We start from the raw sequence: 22,425 nt of genomic DNA on the forward strand, positions 1-22,425 counted from the left end.
CAGATGTTTATTAGTTCTTATCTATGTTACACTCTCACAAACCCTGAGTTCTACAGCACTTCTCTCTAACAAGGTAAAAATGGAACCCAACATCTCTCTCTACAAGAACTTTAAAGGATAAGCTGTCCAATTGTTAAAATTAATTATTTATTAATTAATTATTAAATTATTTTCACTTTTAACCCAATAAGTCCAATTGTTAAAATTAATTAATTATTAATTAATTATTAAATTATTTGCACTTTTAACCCAATAACTAACCACCCGTGCCCTGCAAGGCAGGCATTTTCATCCAATTACACAAAACCACCCAAACGCGGAGAAGGAGAAGGAGAAGGAGAAGGAGAAGGAGAAGGAGAAGGAGAAGGAGAAGGAGAAGGAGAGAAGAAGAAGGAGAAGGACCAGCCTCCGTCCTAAAACCTCCATCTTTATATCTATTACTATATTCTAAAACCTTCAACTCTAAGTTTTCCACCCTGTGATATTTCCACACTTCTATTGAAACTCCACACGCACAATCCCAGTGCTATAATTCAATTTTGGAAGCTTCTCCACGGCCTCAGGTCAATGCAGTGTTCTCTTGGGGGTCAGTGCCTGTCAGCACAGAAAGTCCAAAATTCTCTGTTTCCAGGGTTCCAACAGCTTCCCCGTGTCCTGGTGGGAATGTGGGAGAGTTGAGGGGCTCCACGACAGCCCCACAGTCCTGAGCACATCCCCTGCTCTGGGGCCTTGCAGTTCCCTTCCCTTTGGGGCTGTGGGAACCATGGAATCTTGGAATGGTTTGGGCTGGAAGGGACTTTAAAGCACTTCCACCCTACCATGGCAGGGACACCTCCCACTGCCCCAGGCTGCTCCAATCCCATCCAGCCTGGCCTTGGGCACTGCCAGGGATGCAGGGGCAGCCCCAGCTGCTCTGGGCACCCTGTGCCAGGGCCTCACAGGAAGCCATGGATGGGGCTGACCTTTTCCATGGGATCTCAGCTGACCACAGCTCTGTCCCCATGCCTGCCCAGCTCAGGTTTTGCTGGACACAGCTCTGTGCCCACCTCCCTGCCCTTTGGAGCAGCTCCAGAGGCTGTGGGTGGCCGGAGGGGCTGGACCTGCCACCCCCAAGGACACGAGGCAGGGGCACGGCCCGAGTTCACCCAGTCCTGCCAGGATGTGGGCAGGGGTCAGTGCCCTGCCAGACATCCTGGATGGGACGAGGAGCTCACGGCTCCCCCATCCCTACCAAGGCCACTGCTGTCCCCAAGTGCCACATCCACAGGGCTGTGAAACCCCTCCTGGGATGGGATAAGGAGCTCACGGCTCCCCCAGCCCTACCAAGGCCACCGCTGTCCCCTGTCCCCAAGTGCCACATCCACAGGGCTGTGAAACCCCTCCTGGGATGGGATCCCAGCTGTGCCAGGGCTGGGCACCCCAAGCAGCCAGGCAGGGCAGGCCTTGGAGCACCAGAAAAAGCAAGGTGTTCCCAGAGCCCCCCTGCCAAGGCTTTTTCCCCTCCTCAAGCTTTCACCTCCCACTGCCAGTGGAAAATCCAGGGAGGGCTCTGGCTGGGCCCTGCCCCTCCAGGCAGGACAAGGTTTTGCCCAGAGCAGCTGTGGCTGCCCCTGCATCCCTGGCAGTGCCCAAGGTCTGGCTGGATGGGATTGGAGCAGCCTGGGGCAGTGGAAGGTGTCGCTGCCATGGCAGAACTGGATGGGCTTTATGGTTTCTCCCACCCAAACCATTCCATCATTCCACTGATGCTCAACCCCCAAACCCAAACTTTGGGCAGCCAAACCACTACCAGGGTGGGGGTGTGGTGCCCCCCCAGGCCAGCTCAGAGCTGACAGACTACGCCACATGTTGGGAATCCTGGGAAACAGGAAAGGATTAAAGGAGTTTTCTGGGATGTGGGACCTTCCTGTGCCCTTGGCCATATCCATGTGACATCTCCTGATCCCGTGGGATGTTCCTCATGGGAAGCCTCTTTGCAGTTTGGTGTCAGATGATTGCAACAGATTTGAAGGATTTCCTCCATAATCCAGCTCTCCTGAGAGCAGGAATGGTGCCAAACCAGAGCTCTGTGCCCGTGGTTTACACCTTTTATCCCAGAGTGGGAGGGGAAACCTTGCCCACCCTGCTCCCCACAAGGGGACAGCCACACCCTGCCCTGTCCCTGCCCTGCTGCCACCCTGGGGTGCTGACACAGGAACTGCTCAGCTGGGAAGAAGCCAGGAGATCCCAAATCCCTGCCTGGCTGCAGGGAACCATCCAGCTGTTGGATGGGTCATGGTTCAGAGGCCATGCAGAGGCACCTCCAAATGGGATTGTGCCCAGGTGGGCATGATCCAAGTATTGCTGGGAATTTGAGGCTTCAATGGATGCTCTTCTTGTGCATTTACTGGTGCAGGGAGAGCTCTGCCTCAGGGGCAGCCCCAGAGAGGGTAACCCTCACCCTGCCGGGTGCTCCTCACACCATCCCTGGGGTGGGGATGCTCCATGTGCCTGGTGCTCCATGTGCAGGGTGCTGTGTGTGCAGGGTGCTGTGTGTGTGCAGGGTGCTGTGTGTGTGTGCAAGGTGCTGTGTGTGTGTGCAGGGTGCTGTGTGTGTGCAGGGTGCTGTGTGTGTGTGCAGGGTGCTGTGTGTGTGCAGGGTGCTATGTGTGCAGGGTGCTGTGTGTGTGCAGGGTGCTCTGTGTGTGTGCAGGGTGCTCTCTGAGCAGGATGCTCCCTGTTCAGTGTGCTCCATGTTCAGGGTGCTCCCTGTTCAGGGTGCTCCCTGTGCAGGGTGCTCTGTGTGTAGGGTGCTCCCTGTTCAGGATGTTCCATGTGCCGGGTGCTCCATGTGCAGGGTGCTGTGTGTGCAGGGTGCTGTGTGTGTGCAGGGTGCTCTGTGTGCAGGGTGCTCTGTGAGCAGGATGCTCCCTGTTCAGTGTGCTCCATGTTCAGGGTGCTCCCTGTGCAGGGTGAAGTCTCCTTGAGCAGCTGGATCCCCCTCAGCACAGCCAGGACACAGCAGCAGCTCCAGACTCTTTAATGTCCCACCCTTGGCTCACAGCTCAGCACCAAGGATGCTCTTCCCCCCCGGGATGCTCTTTTCCTCGCAGCAACCTCCCTGGACCTCATGTGCCCCCCAGGCCACATGCTCTGGGCCCCTCCCCAGAGCTGGCTGCACCCAAACAATATTCCCGGGGATGCTCTTTTCCCCCCAGCAACCTCCCCTGGACCTCATGTCCCTCCCCAGGCCACATGCTCTGGGCCCCTCCCCAGAGCTGGCTGCACCCAAACAACATTCCCAACTTGTAGGAGCCTCTGGAAGGAGAATCCGTGGGGGAGCCCAACAGTCAGGGGTGGAAAATGGGGCTGTGAGTCCCCAGCCCTGCCTGGACCATCCCTGCTCTGCCCAGCGAGGAGGCAGAGGCCATCCTGGGGGACAGCCAGAGCTCCAGGGGGACAGCCACAGCTCCGGGTCTGGCAGAGGGACATCCAGGGGATGCACAGTCACAACAAGGGGTTTTAGGGGGCACCTTGCTCTGGTTTTGGGGGCACCTTGCTCTGTTTCGGGAGTGCTGCCTGGTCCCCATCCTGCCCTGCTCTGCTCCCCTTAGGGCACCATCCTGCTGGGGCGGTGGCAGGGCTGCAGGACACCTCCTCAGGGGACAAGGGACACCGCCCTGGTGTCCCCGAGGGACTCACTCCCTCTGCCTATTTTCTGCTCCTGGCTGTGCCCCCCTGGCCCTGGGGGCTGTCCCTGTCCTCCCCTGGCCCCAGCAGAGGCTGCTCCATGTCCTGGTCTCCGTGGTCACTCATGGACATCTCGGCCAGGGCATCAGCCATGGCCTGGTGGACACTCTCAGTCAGCTCGGGGACATCCTTTGGGCTCAGGCCCCGCGTTTCCACCCTGGGTAGGACTTGGATGGTGCAGGTCCCTGGGAGAGAAGGGAAAAGCCAGGGAGGTGTTAGAGGACCCCACCAGGAACTGGGTATTCCCCCAAGCATCTTCCACCCCGGCTGCCTCCCCACCCCCAGGTGCCTCATCCCCAGCACCAGCCCTGCCCTCTGCCATGGGAATTCCTGTCCATCCCTTACCAGAGGTGAATCTCTTCTTCTTGGGGCTGAAGAAGTCGCAGTATGGGGAGATCACAATGGGGACAATGGGAACCTGCAGAACACAAAGGGTTGGGGGGGTTCCCCAGAGAGGGCCCTCCCCAGGCAGGACTCCTGCTCTCGCCTGTCCCTCCCTGGTGCTGCCCAGCACCCTGTCCCTCCCTGGGGATAAAATCCCTCCATCCCTGGGGACCAATCCCCTCCATCCCTGGGGACCAAACCTTGCACATCCCTGGGGACCAAGCTCCCCATCCCTCTGCCCCAGGGTTCACACCCACCCTGCTCAACCCAGGGTGAGCCAAAGGGAAAGGAATAATTTTGGAAAAGGCCTCCACGACCAACGAGTCCAACATTTGATTGACCACTTCCTTACCTGGGCCTGCACAGCCAGGTGGAAAGCGCCACGCTTGAAGGGCAGCATGGATTTGCCCAGGTTCCTGGTGCCCTCTGGGAAAACCCACACACGGAGCTGCAGGGAACAGGGACAGAGGTGACCCTGTGTTTTGGGCTGAAAGATGTGGCTGGGAGTGTGTATTCTATGGCCATCTGTTAGGGTGGGGCAGTTATCTGCTGTTAACTGGGCAGTTTTCTTTATCTCTCCCACAACTAACCCTCTCACGAGATCTCTGCTGTTCATGGGCCATTGACTATTAATTATCTCCTGTTCATGGCCAGTGAGGGTCCCTGCATGGCTGATCAAATTCCAGCATCCCATGGGGAGATGCTCCGCCCAGGGCAGGAGCCAAGCATTCCTACCTGGATACAATCTGAGCCTGGAACAGCACAGCAGCCTTTGGCCACTGCATTCCCAGAGGAGCAGCTTTCTCCTGCCCTGCATTCCCAGAGGAAGAGCAGGCCCATCTCCAGCAGCCCTGGAGCTGCAGAGGAAAACTCCCCCCTTGTGCAGGATCCCTGCTCCAGCAGAAGCACAGCTGGCACTGCAGGAGGGCTGAGCCCCCATGGGATGGGACTGTGCCACCACCCTGACCCACAGGGGGTCAGGGCATGTTCTGATTCTGCCAGTGGTTGTTGTTTTGTTATTTTTGTTTTTTGGGGTTTTTTTGTACTGTTGCATTTGTATTTTAATTTTCCTAAAAAAGAACTGTTATTCCTACTCCCCTATCTTCGCCTGAGAGCCCCTTAATTTCAAAATTATAACAGTTCAGTGGGAGAGGGTTTACATTTTCCATGTCAAGAGAGGTTCCTGCCTTCCTGAGCAGACACCTGGCTTGTCAAACCAAGCCACCCTGACCTCAGCTGGTCAGTCCTGCCCACAGCCTATGGCATTCACATTCTCTCAACACGATTCCTTCTCCCAGGGTTTTTCTCCTGGGAAGCTGAAAGGCAGCAAGAGGCCTCAGAGAAAAGAACAACAATTCTTATCTAATTTGCTTCTCCTGTGTTGTGCTCATGTGTTTGATTGTTTCATTGCATTCTGGTGTGACTTGTTTTGACTCATTGGCCAACTGGGGCCAAGCTGTGTCGGGACTCTGGAGAGAGTCACGAGTTTTCATTATTATCTTTTTAGCATTCTGTAAGTATCCCTTCTCTATTCTTTCGTATAGTAAAGTCTAGTATCCTTTAATATAATGTAGTATAATAAAGTAATAAATTAGCCTTCTGACAACATGGAGACAGATGCATCGTTCTTTCCTGCCACGGCGCTCACCGTGTAGGAAAGACATTTTCATGCTGCTCTTGTGAGCCAGCAAAGGCTTCTTGGAGATAAGGAAAGCCCCATATCTCTCTCAAGGAAGGCACCAAGCCTATCACCATGACAATGTGATGACAGAGAGAAAGCTAAAAGATCCAGACTTCAGCTGGCTCACAGGATGACGCGGCTCCTTGTTCACCTATTGAGAACTTTGTTTCTTTCTTATGACCAATGGGCCGGTGTATGTGTCTGTTAAGTAACTGCAAATATCTTGAAAAACTATAAAGGCAACACGTTGCTATAATAAATTCCTCCTATACACCCTTCTGACGGAGTCTGGATGCTTTGCGCCGTGTCGCGCTCTGTAGCGACGTCGCCGTGCGTTTACAACAACAGCCCTGACCCCGCGGTGGCCCCAGCCTGTGTCCCTCACGTTCTCTCGCCGCATGGCGCTGGCGGTGTGGGAGATGACCTCGATGGCCGCGTCCCTGCGCTGGCGCTCGATGAAGATGACGCCACTGAGCCAGCAGGCCCAGCCCACCGTGCCCAGGTAGAGCAGCTCCCGCTTGGCGATGGGCACGCAGCGCTCGGGAATCACCTCCACCATTCCTGGGGCATGGAGAACACCCATCAACACCTTCCCGACCCACGGCATTGGCAGCAGAAAAATCGCCTGGGAAAACTGCTTGGAAGTGGAACCCCAGGCTGGACAAACCAGCTGGATATCAGGAATAAATTCTGCAGCTCAGCCAGTCCTGAGAAGTGATAAATGCAGAGAGGAACTCTCTGCAGGGGCCAAATTACATCAGTGCACAGATTAATTAATCATTTATACCCTAATCTATTTTATACCTTAATTAATAATTTATACCCTTATATAGGTTTGGGTTATTTTAGCCTTGACTTAAAGGACTTTAAGCTGTCCCCAGTCCCAGGACCACCCTGTGGCATCACCTCCCATTGTCTCTCCTCTCCCTGCAGCACAGCCTGTCCCAAAAGCTCTCCCGACCCGTTCCCAGCACACATCCCTGCCCTGGTCACGGTGCTGACTCCCCAAAACCATCCTGGTGCACCCCTGGAGCCCCCCGAGGTGCCCCCACGCACCCATGAGGTCGAGGGAAGCCTGGTGGTTGCAGACGATCACGAAGGGCCCCGGCAGCCGCAGCCGCTCCGAGCCCCTCACCTGCATCCTGATGCCGTAGAAGCGCTTGAGGGGCAGGACAGCAGCCCGCAGGAGCCTGCGAGAGAAGGGACGAGATAGGGGAGAGACAAGGGAGAGATAAGGGAGGAGATAAGGGATGAGATAAGGGAGAGACAAGGGAGAGATAAGGGAGGAGATAAGGGACGAGATAAGGGAGGAGATAAGGTGGAGAAACACGTGTGGGCAGCGGCTCTGCACCGGCCTGGGCGGGCGGGGTTAGGCTGGGCTGTGCTGCTGGACCCTGGCTCAGGCTCAGGGAGGTTTGGCTTTGTCACACATTGCAGCCTGTGAGGCTCAGAACTCACCTGGCTCCCACCTGAGCTGGGCCCAGCTCCTGGCTCAGAGCAGAGGGAGCTGCTGAGGAGGGAGAGTGACCAGCACGAGATGGTGGCAAGGAAAAAACAGGACTTTGATGTCCAGGGATGATGGGAAAGCAAAAAGAGAAGGGGTGGGATGGGGATGGAGATGGGGGTGGGGACATGGGGATGGGGACATGGGGACAGGATCTTCACATCCCGACGAAGACAAACTGTCTCTGCCGGGGGAGGCTCCCCAGGTGCTCAGCTGGATCCCTGTGTGGACGGAAATGCAGATCCCAGTCTCACAAAGCCAGAGTGGATCCAGCAGGGAGGAGCTGAGCTGGGCATGGATGAGCCCTGGGGATGGGTGGTAGAGGGACAGACAGATCCCCAAGGACATGGGTGACCCCAGGGACTGCCTCTGCACCGCTTTGTGCGGCAGGGGGAAGGGAAAACCAGCCCGGACATTTCTTAGGGGAATCACAAATGGCTCCACCCGACCTGCAGTGTGGGGAAGAGAAGGTTCTGAGCGGAGCAGTGGTGTCACATCCCGGGAGGGTTGGACAGGAGGGGGAATATCGGGATGAGTGACGCTCAGGATGGGAATAGTGAGAGGAGTGGAGGGAGGAGGGGGCACCAGGGATTCCAGCAGCTGTGGAGACAAAATCCTGGGACGCATCGGTGTTGGAGTGGGGCACTGTCTGACCCGCAGATGGTCTGTGCCAGGGTCGCCACGTCTGTCACTGCCCCCAGGGGACAGCGCAGGGGGCAGGGAAGGGCTCAGCACCTGGCAGGGTGAGAAGGGAGCAGGAGGCACAAGGTCCGCGGTATCGCCCCCATCCCTCGGGAGCCGCAGGCTCGGAGATCCCAGAGGATCCGAGGAGAAACGGTGCCCAAAGCCAGGACTAATGACAGGGAAGCGCTCCGAGCCGCAGGCTTCGGGATTCGGAGGAGAGGGAGCTGGGCGTGCTGCGCCCGCACGGAGCTGTCGGTGGGACGAGATAAGGCGGCGCTGATAAGGCGGGTGAGTCACAGCCCCGCTCGGCACCGCCGCTGGGCCGGGAGCGTGCCTTTGGAGCGGCCCGGGTGCGCCCGGCACCCGGCGGGAGGGACCTGGGACAGGCTGCAGCACCGCCGGGAGCACCGAACCACGCCGGGAACGCCGAACCTTGGACTGATAATACCGAACCACCGCCGGTACCAGCGAACCTTGGACTGATAACACCGAACCACCACCAGTACCAGCGAACCTTGGACTGATAACACCGAACCACCACCAGTACCACCAAACCACCGCCGGTACCAGCGAACCATCACCGGGAACAACGAACCTTGGACTGATAACACCGAACCACCTCCGGTACCACTGAACCATCACCGGGAACACCCAACCTCGGACCGGGAACGCTGAACCACCTCCGGTACCACCGAACCTCAACCTGATAACACCGAACCTGCGGCCGCGCTCCCGCCGCGGGCCGGGATCCCTCGGCACAAATCCCCAGCGAGTTTCTCAAGCTGGGATATTGTCCCTGTGTAATTGCATCCCTCCTGCTGTGCTCATCCTGCCCGGGAATCCAGCAGCGGGATTGCAACACGGCGAGAGCGTCTTCCTCCGGTGTTGCACTTTGATGTTATCTCCCCTGTGTTATCTCCCCGGTGTTATCTCCCTGGTCTTATCTCCTTGCTTCCACCCTCGGGAGCAGAGTCGGGACATGGCTGTGATCAGAGCGTGGCTGTGATGGGCACAGGGCTGTGCCCCTGCCAGGTGATGGCCCCAAGAGATCCCAGAACCATAAAAACGTGGAATAGTTTGGGTGGGAAGGGACCTTAAACCCACCCAGCATCACCCCCGGCCATGGGCAGGGACACCTCCCACAGTCCCAGGCTGCTCCCAGCCCCATCCACCCTGGCCTGGGACACTTCCAGGGATCCAGGGGCAGCCATGGAATAATCCGTGCCAGGGCCTCTCCACCCTCAATCCCTCTGCCAAAGTGCTGTTCCCGGGTCTCCCATGGGCAAAACCAGAGCCAGGGGCACAGCACTGGGCATGTATTTGCCCCCTGCCCTGATGGTACCTCCAACCCCCCCATTACCCACCCAGGTGATGACCCCAACACCACCATGGCCAGGAATGATCCCTTTTATGTTATTTCATCCCTCAGGGACCACAAATCCCAGCTCCAGCATGGCCTGACCTTCCCTGGGCACAGCCAGCACCTCTCACACCACAAGCTGCACTCCACTGCCCCACGGATGTGACCACAGGCCTGGCCTTGGCCCCAGGGCTCCGCCACCAGCTGTGACCCAGCTGTGGCTCCAGCCAGGGCAGGACAGAGCCTGTGGCCACAAACCACGGGATCTCCTCCAGCTGAGCCAAGCCCCAGCCAGCTCTGCCCAAGCCCAGCCCGCGCTCACCTCATGTTCTCCACGGAGCGTCCCCGGAAGGCGGCCAAGGGGGACAGCAGGGTGGCCAAGGCCACGATCCAGCAGTTGAAAAAGGCCACCTTGCAGAGGAACTGGAAGGGGGGGCTGCACCTGTAGAGCAGCAGCGCTGCCAGGGGCAGCAGCAGCAGCCCGGGGAGCAGCAGCAGCAGCTCCATGGTGCCGCCCCGAGCTCAGCCCAGCAGCGGGGCAGGTGAATCAGGAGGATCCTGCGTGGGCGGCCGGGGCTGGCCCAGGGGAAGGCTCGCTGTGGATCTCATCCCGGGCATGGAGTGGCTCAGGTGGAAGCAGGACACCCACCCAGGGGTGGAGAGTGGCCGTGAGTCACACGGGGACCCTGAGTCACCAGAGCTGTCACTGCTGTCACCTCCTGAGCTATTGACATCCATTGCAGAGGCTCCAGGTCGGTAAGATCAAACCTGTTGCTCACTAAACTCTTCCTGTCCCGGGAATCTCTGCTGGCCACGGGGCTGCCAGCCCTGGGAAAGGGAGTCTCAGCTGGTGAGGACAGCAGGAGCTGCTCCTGGTCCATGGCCATCACCCCAGCCAGGCTGGGCACAGCCACCTGCTGGCAGCCAAACCTCACCCTGCAGAGCATCCGATTGCTGGAAAACATCTCCCACCTGGAATGACAGCAGGACCGTGGCACCTCTGCTCCCCATCCCTTGCTCAGTTTGGGCAGCAGGAGCCCCTCTGCCCTTCCCCTGCCAGCTCCCAGCATCTGTGCCCAGGGTCCCACAGTGCCTGGGGCCGGCTCTGCCGCCCTGCTGCCAGCCCGGGCTGCAGGGGGTGGTGGCCCTTGGCCCACTTGGCAGCCAGGGGCTGTGTTGCATGAGGTGTTTTCACGGGTGCAATTAGCACAGGCTGTAATTAACCTCTCCTCCTGCTCTGGTGCCTTGCAGGATCCAGGCCAACCCCCTGGAAACTCCTGGAACCAAGTCCTGGTCGCAGCAGGGACACTGGGCTGGTGTCACCCCCAGCAGCCTCCCCCAGCCCCGCTGGGCCAATCCCAAATCAGGGAATCCCAGAATCCCAGGAGGGTTTGGGTGGGAAGGACCTCACAGCCCATGCAGTGCCACCCCTGCCATGGCAGGACACCTGCCACCATCCCAGGGGGCTCCAAGCCCCGTCCCACCCAGCCTGGGACACCCCCAGGGCTGGGGAAGGAGGGACATCCCTGAGCTGCTGCCAGAGCCCTCAGCTCAGTCCTGACCTCAGGCCAGGAGCAGTGAGATCCCCTCGTGCCTCCCCATAACAGCCCCAGCGGCGTCTCTGGGGTCTGCCTGTCCCCCCAGGCCACTCCTGGGCAGTGTCCCCTCTGCTGGGACCACCCCAGTCCTCCTGCCTCCCCTGGCAGGACCTGCCCTCTGCCCCGCTGTGCCAGGGCTGCCCTTCCACCCACGCCTCCCCCCTGGCCCCTGGAGGTGACAGAGATGTCCCCGGGCTCTGGCCATGCTGGAGGGTGCCCCAGTTTGACCAGCAACCCCGGGGTTACGTCCACCAGGGGTGTTGCAATGCCCATTGCTTCACCCTCCCATTCCTCTCATTATTCTCATATTAAAGCAAAGATTGGGTCACATCCCGAGCCCACCCTTCCTGCCCAGCCCATTCCAGGTGACTCCTCACTCCTCCTTCCCTTCTGTGTCCATGGGGGAAGGTTTGCACACCAGCCTGGTCTCCCATCAAACCCAGCTTTGCTTTTGGATGCCTCCTTCAGTCCCTCCTGGCTGGAGGAGCTGGACCTTCCTGCTGGAATCCACCGTGATCCTCCTGCTCCACATCTGGGAGCTCCTCCAGGGGCCGGGGGGGGGGAAATCTGCCCATTGCAGAGCTCAGGGAAAGGAAATCCCACATTCCACTGGGCAGAGGAGAGGCAGGGCAGTCCAAGGAGGGCGTTTAAGGTGCCTTTCTGCATCCTCAGAGCTCCAGAGCACCGGCCCTGAGGTCTCCTGCCAGGAGCTGTGCTCCAGGGAAAAGCCTGGAACCCCCCAAGGGCACAGCAGGGCTGGCACCCCTCCACAGGGCTGGCGAGGTGGCACAGGCAGGGGACAGCTCCCAGCACCCAAAAGCCTCCAGTCCCCCATTCCTCCTGCTTCCCGGGAGCAGAGGGGTCACTGAATCCTGGGAAACTCCGGGATTTCCCTCTCAGGCTGCTCTCCCCAGCACATCCCCCCCAAGACCCAGCTCTGCCTCTGCTCAGCCAGGAGATCTCACTCTGGAGCTCCAGCACCGCCCCAGCACCCCCTCACCCCCCCAGACCTGAGAGACCCCCTCCTGACACCCCCCAAGCACTGACAGACCCCCCTCAGCCCCCCCAGGCGCTTCCAGACCCCCCCACACGGCTCTGGGTGCCCCCAGCCCCGAGGGAGCCCCTGCACTCAGGCACGGAGCCACCAGCTCAAGTAATTACAGATGCTTAATTAGCGACAGCAGGGCGCTCTCTTAACAAAGAGAATTAATTACAGGCAATGCTGCATTGAGAGCTGGAGGGACTAATGAGGGCTGGGACCATCCGCTGTCCCCACCCCCGGGGACAGCACAGCCTCCCGGTGGCCTGGAGGGGACCGGGGTGTCCCCAAGGCTGGGACAGGGGTGGGACACCCGTGGGACAGCCCTGGGACAGCCCAGCCTGGGGGCTCAGCAGGGAAACCACCCCAAAACCCCAACACCGCGGGAAGGGTGCAGCATCCATCCGGGATCTTCGGGGCCGAGGGAGGCAGAGCTCAGAGCCCTCCCTGCTCTGCGGTGTAGAACTCTGTGGGGATGGGATGGGATGGGATGGGATGGGATGGGATGGGATGGGATGGGACGGGATGGGATGGGATGGGATGGAGGCAGGGAGCAGAGAAGCTCAGCCGGGGGTGGTGGAAGCTTCAGGGAAAGCTGCTCCTGTCGGGGCCATGGGGACAATGTCCCCCAGGCTGTCCTTACCCTCTGCTGGGGGCACGCCGGGTCCCACGGTCCCGGTGGCGCTGGGGGGCGGCGGGGGGGGCACAGCTCTGCTGGAGAGGAGCGAGGACAGTCAGTGACGATGGACGGTGTCCCCTGGCGGTGCCACACCGCGCTGGCACCGAGCCCCGCCCGGCACTCACCGCCCGTCCCCGGGCGAGGAGCGCAGGAACCGCACGGGGGCCGGGCCGGGCACGGGCCAGGGCATGTAGTGATGGTGGAAAACCACGGCCTCCTCTTCCTCCTCACCCTGCCAAGGCCCCGCCAGCACCTGCGAGAGGGGACAGAGGCAGGGCAGGGCTGGGCTCCGGGGCTCCGCTTGCCAGGGATCGCACCCGACTGGGTGAGCTCGGTCCCACACAAAGCCCGGGGGGACACGGGGGGGTGGCAGCCCCACAGATGGGGCCGAAACCCCGTGGGAAGAGCCCTTTGATCTGTCTGAGAGCCGTTTGAGCAGGCAGGGTCCAGCCCTGGCCGGCCCTGCCCTGGTGGCACTGGGAGGGCAGGGGGTGGGTGCCAGGAGGTGCCAGCTGGCAGCGAGCTCAGCAGCTGCCACAGCCCAGCCCTGCCCCTAAAGCTGCATTGTTCCCCCCAGGGGGATGAAATGTTTCATACGGTTTTGTTCTGAGGTGGGTTTTTAAATGGCAGCCCCTGCAGAGCTCCTGCTGGGTTGGGCTGTGCCTCCAGCGGGTCCCAGCTCTTCCCAGCTGGGCTGAACCCCTGCCCGAGGCCTGGCTGCTGTCTGAGCTGTCAGAGCTGTCAGAGCTGGGCTCCAAACAAAGCCCCAGAACCCCAAAGGGCTGCTCTGAGCTGGGCTGGGACCAGCCAGGTGCTGCCCCCCGAGGACGGGGTGATCCTGGACAGCCCTGGGGTCCCTCTGCCCCCTCTTTGGTCCTTCTGCTCCCTCTTTGATCCCCCTGCTCCCTCTTTATTCTCTTTGCCCCTCTTTAGTCCCTCTGCCCCCTCTCCAGCCCCTTTACCCCCTCTTTGGTCCCCTTGTCCTCTCTTTGGTCCCTTTGCCCCCCAGCCCCCCGAGCCTCACCTGGGCAGGGGCTGGGGCTGGCCCCGCACCCAGGGGCATCAGAGCTGCCATGGCCAGGCCGTGCATCAGCAGCTGGTGCATTTGGGAGGTTTGAATCAGCATCAACTCCATCAAATCTGCCCGAGAATTGGAGATTGTGCATCAGAGAGGGAGCAGAGGGAGGGCAGGAGGGGCAGAGCCTGGGATGAGTGCCTGGGATGGGGCGGCCCCAAGGCTCCTCCCTGTTCCCAAGCAGCGGGAGCACAGCCAGACTTCCCCCACCCCGCTTTGGAAGCCTCGTGTGGTGTTTAGTTGCTTGGACAAAGCTTGGAAATTGCCCTATTTGAGCCTTTTCTTCCTTGCAAACGCGGCTGAACATCTGGGCTGCCTCACGAGGGGCGATTGCTGGGGCTGCAGGCACCAGAGCTCCCTCCCACCCTGGGGGAGCCTCTGCAGCCCTGCAAGTGCCCAGGGCCGTGGGCAGCAGCTGCCCTGGCAGCGTTCAGAGCCCGGCCCTGCTCTGGGCACGGGGCTCAGAGGGAGCTGGGGCTGAGCCCGGGCTCCCATCCCCACTCCTGGGCTGGATCCAGCTGGGGGATGCTCAGCGCCTCCTCAGCTCCTGCCTGCTCCCCGTGAGGAGCACTGTCCCTGTGCCCTTGGCTGGAGGCCACACTGGGGGTGGCTGCTGAGGCCCGTCCACACAGAGGAAGCCCCAGATCTGCCTCTGCACCCCAAAAAACACCCCCGTTTTCTGCAGATGTGAAATTCCAATGGAAAATTCTTATAAACCTGCTGGATTCCCCTGAGATCCTGCTGGCTTCATCCACCCTGAGCAGCTGTGGCTGCCCCTGGATCCCTGGCAGTGCCCAAGGCCAGGCTGGACACTGGGGCTGGAGCAGCCTGGGACAGTGGGAGGTGTCCCTGCCATGGCAGGGGGGCACTGGGTGGGTTTAAAAAGTCCCTTCCAGTCCGAACCATTGTGGGATTCCCTGGTTCCATGGCCTGGAGCTAAAAAGGGTTTGGACCACCCCGTAGCCCATGTGCAGATCCCCAGAGGCTCCCGAGCTGCCAGGCTGGCTCCCAGGACAGCAGGAGGTGGCTGTCCCTGCAGGCAGGAGCCCCCCAGCCCCTCCTGGGGCTCTGTGAGCCAGGAGCACCCCAGGGGCTGAGCCAGGGTGGGACACGGGCTGCTGGCAGCTCTGGGTGGATCCATCGCCCCACAGGGCCAGCCTGGCTCTCTTTGCTTCCACACTGCTTTGCAGCATCCTTTTTCTACCCTGGACTTTTAAGGACAGCTCCACCTTCCCCCTCCCCCCAGCACAAGGTGACTCTGGGTGGTGTGTCCCCAGGGACCACAGCCCCTGGCCCCGCTGTCCCCAGTGACCACAGCCCCTGGCCCTGCTGTCCCCAGGGACCACAGCCCCTGGCCCTGCTGTCCCTGCTGTCCCTGCTGTCCCTGCTGTCCCTGGCCCCCACAGCCCCCTGGCCCTGCTGCCAGCCCCCCCAGCCCAGATTGCAGCCTGGGGTACCCGGGTGGGTGAAGCCCCTCCAGGCAGTGGCACAGCCCAGGGCTCCATTCCCACTCAATCCCACCTTGCAGTTCAAGGAGCCTGTCCCACCCCGGCGTTCCCTGGGGAAATGTTGCCATTTCCAGCAGGGAATGGGGTTTTGGAGAACAAAAACAGCTGAATTAAAAACAAAAAACAAAAACAAAAAACAAACAAACAAACAAAAAAGGCAAACAAACAAAAAAACCAAAAACCAAATAACCCCCCCCAAAAAAAAACCCACAAAAAACCCAAAACTAACCAAAACAACCAAAAACCAAATAACCCCCCCAAAAAAAAACCCACAAAAAACCCAAAACGAACCAAAACAAACAAAGAAAACCCCCCCGCAAAAAAAAAAAAATCCCCAAAAAAAAAAAACAAACAAACAAACAAAAAAGGCAAACAAACAAAACAACCAAAAACCAAATAACCCCCCCAAAAAAAAACCCACAAAAAACCCAAAACTAACCAAAACAAACAAAGAAAACCCCCCCGCAAAAAAAAAAAAATCCCCAAACAACAAAAACAAAACAAACAACCAAACTAACAAACCATAAGAAAACCAACCCCAAATTGTTCCCCGGGAGCACCTTGGAGCCCGGAGTTGGTAAAACCCCAAAAAACCCCCAAATCCGCACCCCGCGGTGCTGAACGCCCCTGCAGGGCGGGGTGGGCACTGCTGGGCCCCCTGCTCCCCTGGAAAGGGCTGCCAGGAAGGAGCCCGGGCCCGCACCCACCTCCCCGCACGGGCGGGGGTCCCGCGGGGGCGGCCCCGGGCCCGGGCAGCTGCTGCAGGATCAGCACCGGCGGCCGGGACTCCGGGACGGCTCCGGGGGGCGATGGCACGGCGCGGGGCTGCAAGGCAGGAGGGCAAGGGAGAGCCGGGGCTGCACCTTCAAGGGTTAATGCCCCGGGCAGAGGGGCACAGGGGACAGAGGGGACACGGCTGGGGACAGGCGGGACAGCGACAGGGCTGGGGGCAGGACAGAGGGGACAGGGCTGGGGGCAGGACAGAGGGGACGGGGCTGGTGGAGGGACCGAGGGGACAGGGGTGGTGGAGGGACAAAGGGGACAGGGATGGTGGAGGGACCGAGGGGACGGAGAGAGTGGCCCGGGGGAGCCGGACCGGAGCCCTGGAGGAGGGAATTTGCTCTCCGCTGGTTTTCCAGGGACACCGCCCTCCCATGCTGGGTGACTCCAGACCTGCAGCGTCCCCACCCCTGGGGACAGGCCCCCGGGCACTGCTGTCCTTTCGGGGTCCGCAGGGCGTTTGCAAACCCCGGTGCCCACCCAAGCCCCCTGTCCCAAGCCCTGTCCCCTCTCCACCCGTATCCCGTCAATCCAGAGGCAGAAGCGCTCCGGGGCTCACCCCGCGAGGGACAGGGAGGGTCCCGGCCGGGGGGTGCCCCCAGAGCCCGCGGGGGTCCCCGGGCGCTCCCCGCTCCATGGCTCGGGATCGTCTCCAGGGCTCCCGGGGGAAACAAACCCTGCCCGGGGAGGCTCGGCCGCGCCTGGAATGTCCCCGGGCTGCTTCTCCCGGCAGGAAATCCCCGGGAAGGGCCCTGGGGACGCCGGCCGGGGGTGTTCTGTGTCCCCACGGCGCTGGGCCTCGTGGGGAGGGGTGAAAGGAGCAGTTAATGGCATCCGAGGCTCATTAGGGAATGGGAGGGACACTGCATTAATGAAGTCTCCCCAAAGCTATGGATGGAACCCCCAAAAATTTGGGTGGCAACGCCAGAGACCTCCAAAATTCTCAACTAGAATTGGGGTTGGAAACCACAGAAACCTCCTCAAAATTTGATTATGGGACATCCAATGTCTCCCCAAAATGGGGGATGAGGCACCCAAAGTCTCCCCAAAATCAGGGATAGGAGCCCCAGAGACCCCTGTAATATTGGTTATGGGATCCTTAAACATCTCCCCTAATACTGGAGGATGGGACTCCTAGGAACCCCCAAAAGTCTTCCCAAAACTGGGATGGTCCCTGGGATATCACCCACCCCCCACCGATGTCACAGCCTCGGTGCCACCTGGGGTCCCTGGGGTGTCCTTGTCCCCGTGCCACGTCCCCCGGGCTGTGTCCCAGCTCCCTGCACCACGTCCCCAGGCATGCAGTGACCACGGAATGAGCAGGAAGTGCCAGCAGCAGAGCCTGGCTCCAGACTGCTGCTGGAGCCTCCCCAAAATTTGGGATGAGACCTTCAAAAACCTCCCCCAAAACTGGGGATGGGAGCAACAGAACGCCCCCAGCGTCTCCCCAGAATTGGAGATAGGAACCAAACATCTTCCCAAAATTTGGATAGGAGCCCCAGAGACCTCCGAAAGTCTCCCCAAAACTGGGGGTGGGAACCACAGAACCCCCCAAAACCTCCCCATACTTGGGACCCCTGCCGCAAGGATATTATCCTGTCTAACCCAGGATATTCCCGAGGGGATTGGTGCCCACAGAGCACAGCCAGCTCCTGGCAGAGCTCAGCGTGTTCCCCCCATCCCAGGAAATCCTGGGAATGGGGAGTCTGCAGGAAACGCTGAATTCCAGCAAAATGCCCCCTGTGCCCCTGGAGACCCCAGCCCATCCCACGCCCCACCCCCGGCCGCTGCTCTGGGGGATTTCCATGGATATCACATCCCAGATCTGCCGTGCCCCGGCGCCGATCTGGGATCTTTTCCAGGGGTTTCAGCCCGCGGCCAGCTCTGCTGGGGAACAAATCTCTCCCAAAACTCGTTCTGCCCCAGAATGGCACCGGAGACCCCCCCCAAATCCTCCCCCCGATCCCCAAATCCTCCCCCCACCCCGAGCCCGGCTGCCTCAGCCCCCAGGCCTTGGCTCCAGTCCTGGCTATTTTCTGCTTGATTGGGTTTTTCTCTGTGTTCCTAATTTTCCCGACCCCCTCTGGATTGCTTTTCTGCCTTTTGTTATAATCCTAAATTCCCATTATTTGCCATTTAATTACTGTGCTGCTTCCTGCCCGTTTTGGCAGAGCCCGGCTGGGCCGATCCCGATCTTGTCTCTTATCTCCCTTTAGGAGGGATTCAAACACCGGGACGGGGGTGAGGAGTCCAAGGGAGCCTCGTGCCAGGACTGGGACATGAGGGGTGACAGGGACCTGCTCGGAATGTCCTCAGTGCCCCCTCGGGGGGACATTGCTGGCAGAGGGGAGGGGAGGAGGAGGAGAAGGAGGAGAAGGAGAAGGAGAAGGAGAAGGAGAAGGAGAAGGAGAAGGAGAAGGAGAGGGAGAGGGAGAAGAGAGAGGGAAGGGAATTTGGGGAGTTTTCTTGAGCCAAAGCAAGCACAAGCAAGGCTGGTCCCAAGCGTGTTGTGCAGCAGGGCAGGGCTCAGGCTGGGCTCAGCTCTGGGCTGTGCCTGGCTCCAGCCTGTCCCCTGTGCCCTGTCCCCTGTCCCTTTTCAATCCCCCAGGACATCCCCTCAGCCCAGCTCCTGCCCCTGTTCAAAGCCAGGGTCACGGAGTAGGGCTGCAGGTCGGGTGGGGACAGCCCCAGGGCAGGGGCCCTGCTGGGGGAGGAGCAGGAGGATCCATGGCAGAGGGAGCTGAGTGGCAGGGCAGGATCTGCCCAGGAAAGCAGAGCCTGGGCACAGGGACGTGCCAGTGTCCAGGTGGGATGGGGACAAAGGCAGCTGTGGCTGTGCTGTCACAGGTCACTGCCCTAGGTGGGAATGATGCCCCAGCTGGAGGTGCCACCTCTGCTGACCTTGGAGTGTTTGGTGGGGACACATAAAACATAAAACATCCACTGGGAACACCCAGAAGGGATCAGAGGAGCCCCAGGAGGGATCAGAGGAGACCCAGGAGGGATCAGAGGATTCTCCAGCTCCGATGGGGACAGATCCTGCTGTCCCCTGGAAGAGCCACCCAGTGCCAAGGACACCCTGAGGGTGCCCAGCAGAGGATTTGCTGCCGTTGGAAGCTTTGCCCTCTCTTACAGCTGCTTTTGGATTTCTTCTGGAAACCCTCAAACCCCTTCCCTACCCCCAGCCCGGGGCTGGGATCTCAGCCCTGTCCCTGCTGAGGCCAGGAGAGCCCCAGGAGCTTTGGACCAGGAGTTTCCTTGTCAGGACCAAGGCTTTGGAATGGGGTCAGTCCTTGGGGACCACACCCCCAGCCCAGGGTTGGGATCTCAGCCCTGTCCCTGCTCAGGCCCAGGAGAGCCCCAGGAGCTTTGGACCAGGAGTTTCCTTGTCAGGACCAAGGCTTTGGAATGGGGTCAGTCCTTGGGGACCAGGAGGGACAGGGATCTCTGCCACCCCGGGGCCCTGTGGGTGTTGCTGCAGCTCCTGGGATGGGATCAGTGTGGTCCAGCCCCTCTCTGCGGCATCTCCCAGCTTTGGGAACACAAGAGCAGAGGCAGGCAGGGCACGGGGCGGGTCAGACCGGGAGGAGCCGAGCCCTGAGCTGCCCTGCGGGTGACAGCACATCCCTCTTGCCACTTCCCTTCCCGGGACACCAAGCGAGCCAGGGAGATTCCCAAAGTGAGGAAACCCCGGCAGGATCAGCAGCCTCGCCCAAGCCTCGGGGGAGATGAGGAAACGCTGCAGCTGAGGCAACACATCCCCCCAAGCTGCTGCCTCCCAGCGCTCCCAAAACCAGTCCCGGACCAGTTTGTCACTGCACGCGGGGACAAACCCTGGCTGTGGGATGGCAGAGTGGAGCTGCTGTCCCCTGGGCTGTCCACCATCACTCTGTCACATTCAGGACTCCCCTCTGGGGACGTTCTCTGTGTCTGGAGCTGTGAATGGGTTTAAGCTCCTCGTTTTGAACGATAACTACAAAAAATCCCCTTTCCCTCCCCAGAGCTGCTGTCCCCTGGGCTGTCCACTGTCACTGTCACATTCAGGACTCCCCTCTGGGGACGTTCTCTGTGTCTGGAGCTGTGAATGGGTTTAAGCTCCTCGTTTTGAACGATAACTACAAAAAATCCCCTTTCCCTCCCCAGGAGGTCTCACGCTGCCTGTGCTTTGATCTGCAACGTCCCCAAGCTGTCACCAGCCATCGAGAGCTCCTCTTCCCCCGAATTCCCCTCCCCAGACTTGCCTCCGTCTAGAGGAAAAGCCCAGGAAGAGGCAGCTGGCACGGGCGGGGAGCCCAGCTGGCACAACTCCGGTGGGATGGGCACCACCGGTGACCCCAGACCCCCCTAAATGAGCGTTTGTCACCTGCAGGAAGAGTCCTGACAGTGACTTCCTTTGCTTTGGAAACGGCTGAGTCACCCCGAGCTGGCGGCGGGATCAATGGCAAGGGCCGGGGCAGCCTCTGGGGACATCCCGGGGCTCGGCGGGGACACAACGGCAGCCCTGTGCCCGAGGCAAATCCTCCTGTCCTGTCACGTCCTGTCCCGTCCCATCCTGTCCCGTCCTGTCCCGTCCTGTCCCCTTCGCCTGTCACTACTGCCACTGTCACTGCCACATGAATGTGTAATATGCGTTATAAAACGCCAAAATCGCGCCCCCCAAAGCCAGGGCTGGGCAGAGCTGGGGTCAGTTTGCAGCAGGGTCTGGCTGTCACACCTCCAGAGCCCACCCCAGCACTTCCTGGGCCAGGGGGAAGGTCGGGAGGGGCTCGGGGTGTCCCAGGGAAGAGAGGCAGGATGGGGCCGGGGACAGGGCTGCCATGGGGACGGCAGCGCTGCCGGTCACCCTGGGGCCAGCAGAGTCACCCTGAGGTCAGCAGAGTCACTGTGGGCCAGCAGAGTCACCCTGGGGGCAGCAGAGTCACCCTGGGCCAGCAGAGTCACCCTGGGCCAGCAGAGTCACCCTGGGGCCAGCAGAGTCACCCTGGGGCCAGCAGAGTTACCCTGGGGCCAGCAGAGTCACCCTGGGCCAGCAGAGTCACCCTGGGGTCAGCAGAGTCACCGTGGGGCAGGGCTGGAGGCAGTGCCCCTGTCCCTGCCAAGGGATGTGACCCTCTCACCCCGCACCCCGCACCCATTCCCACAGCCTTTCTCCCGCTGTTCTCCAGCGGTTTTCCAGCAGTTCTCCAGCTGTTCTCCAGCGGTTTTCCAGCCCCGCGGCCCCCGAGGAGCCGGGAAGGGCTCGGTGTCCCCCTGGGCACCCCCGGGCCCGGCTGGGGGTCCCTGGGGCAGTGCCAGCCCGGGTCCCTCCCGAGCCGCTCCATGCCAGCCCAGCGGAGGGAGGAGCCTCCGGCAGCGATCCCCGAGCGGTCACTCCGGGCTGGCGGGGACGCGGAGCCAGCGGGGACACGGGCAGCGACAGCGGGGACACGGGCAGCGACAGCGGGGACACGGGCAGCGACACCGGGCGGGCCCAGAGGGACACGGGGCAGGGCTGGGCAGGGCAGAGGGGAGAGGGCAGGGAGGCGCGGGGCACCCCCGCAGCCCCGGCTCGTGAAGGAGGAGCTGGGCTGTCCCCAGACCCCCGGGGACAGCGCCGGGACCCCACGGGCTGCAGCCATGGAGGGTCCCCGGCAGCCGCCCCGGCCCCGCTCGCTGCTGCTCCTGCTGCTGCTGCCCACGCTTCAGGTGAGTGACCCTGGGGACAGCGCGGGGACAGGGTGGGGGCACCGCCATCCCCCCATGCCAGCCACCCCAGGGGCTGGGAGCAGTGAAGGGTCCTGCCCAGGGTGGGGCTGCTCATCCCATCCCATCCCATCCCATCCCATCCCATCCCATCCCATCCCATCCCATCCCATCCCATCCCATCCCATCCCATCCCATCCCATCCCATCCCATCCCATCCCATCCCATCCCATCCCATCCCATCCCATCCCATCCCATCCCATCCCATCCCATCCCATCCCATCCCATCCCATCTCTCATGCCCCAGACCTGGGGGATGCCCTGCCAGCCCCCCCTGGGGACTTTCCCACAGCTCCTGGGGACAGTGTGGTGACAATGGTGCTGCTGGGACCCCCAGGACCGGGCAGTGCTCAGGGACCCCCAGGGCAGAGGTCCCAGGGATGATCCCTTGGGAGTGGATCCTCCACCCCACATCAGCCAGAGTCCTACACCCCTGGAGGAGCCCGAACTCCCTGGGGAGCACCCCCAGGCACAAGGGTTGGGGTGCAGGGGACAGGGACAGCTGTGGGTGATCCCCAGACAGGGCCATGGGCATGGCTGGCACCAAATCCCTGCGGGAACGGGGGCATTGGGGTGGTTGTGCTGCCCGAGTGAGGGAAACACCCCTGGGCTGGTCAGGCTGCTCTGGGGAAAGGGAAAGGGAAAGGGAAAGGGAAAGGGAA

General features: G+C 60.8%; 2 protein-coding genes across 2 annotated transcripts; both read right to left on the reverse strand.

Annotated features, from left to right (window-relative positions):
• Nucleotides 1–3,209: 3,209 nt before the first annotated feature.
• On the reverse strand, nucleotides 3,210–9,849 carry AGPAT1 (1-acylglycerol-3-phosphate O-acyltransferase 1). Its single transcript, XM_039701052.1, has 6 exons — nucleotides 9,665–9,849; nucleotides 6,851–6,984; nucleotides 6,180–6,355; nucleotides 4,466–4,561; nucleotides 4,075–4,147; nucleotides 3,210–3,914 (listed from the first exon to the last, which is right to left on the reverse strand). The coding sequence occupies exons 1-6, from the start codon at nucleotides 9,847–9,849 to the stop codon at nucleotides 3,691–3,693; spliced, it is 888 nt and encodes a 295-aa protein (XP_039556986.1). The 3' UTR covers nucleotides 3,210–3,690.
• A 2,282-nt stretch (nucleotides 9,850–12,131) lies between these two features.
• LOC120498399 (proline-rich protein 29-like) lies at nucleotides 12,132–16,658 on the reverse strand. Its single transcript, XM_039701057.1, has 6 exons — nucleotides 16,581–16,658; nucleotides 15,949–16,066; nucleotides 13,683–13,798; nucleotides 12,784–12,911; nucleotides 12,623–12,690; nucleotides 12,132–12,446 (listed from the first exon to the last, which is right to left on the reverse strand). Exons 1-6 carry the CDS (start codon nucleotides 16,656–16,658, stop codon nucleotides 12,415–12,417), a joined length of 540 nt encoding a protein of 179 aa, XP_039556991.1. The 3' UTR covers nucleotides 12,132–12,414.
• Between the last annotated feature and the right edge of the window lie 5,767 nt (nucleotides 16,659–22,425).

Source organism: Passer montanus, unplaced genomic scaffold, assembly GCF_014805655.1.
Source record: "Passer montanus isolate IOZ18808 unplaced genomic scaffold, ASM1480565v1 scaffold148, whole genome shotgun sequence".
In the NCBI taxonomy this organism is placed as follows: domain Eukaryota; kingdom Metazoa; phylum Chordata; class Aves; order Passeriformes; family Passeridae; genus Passer; species Passer montanus.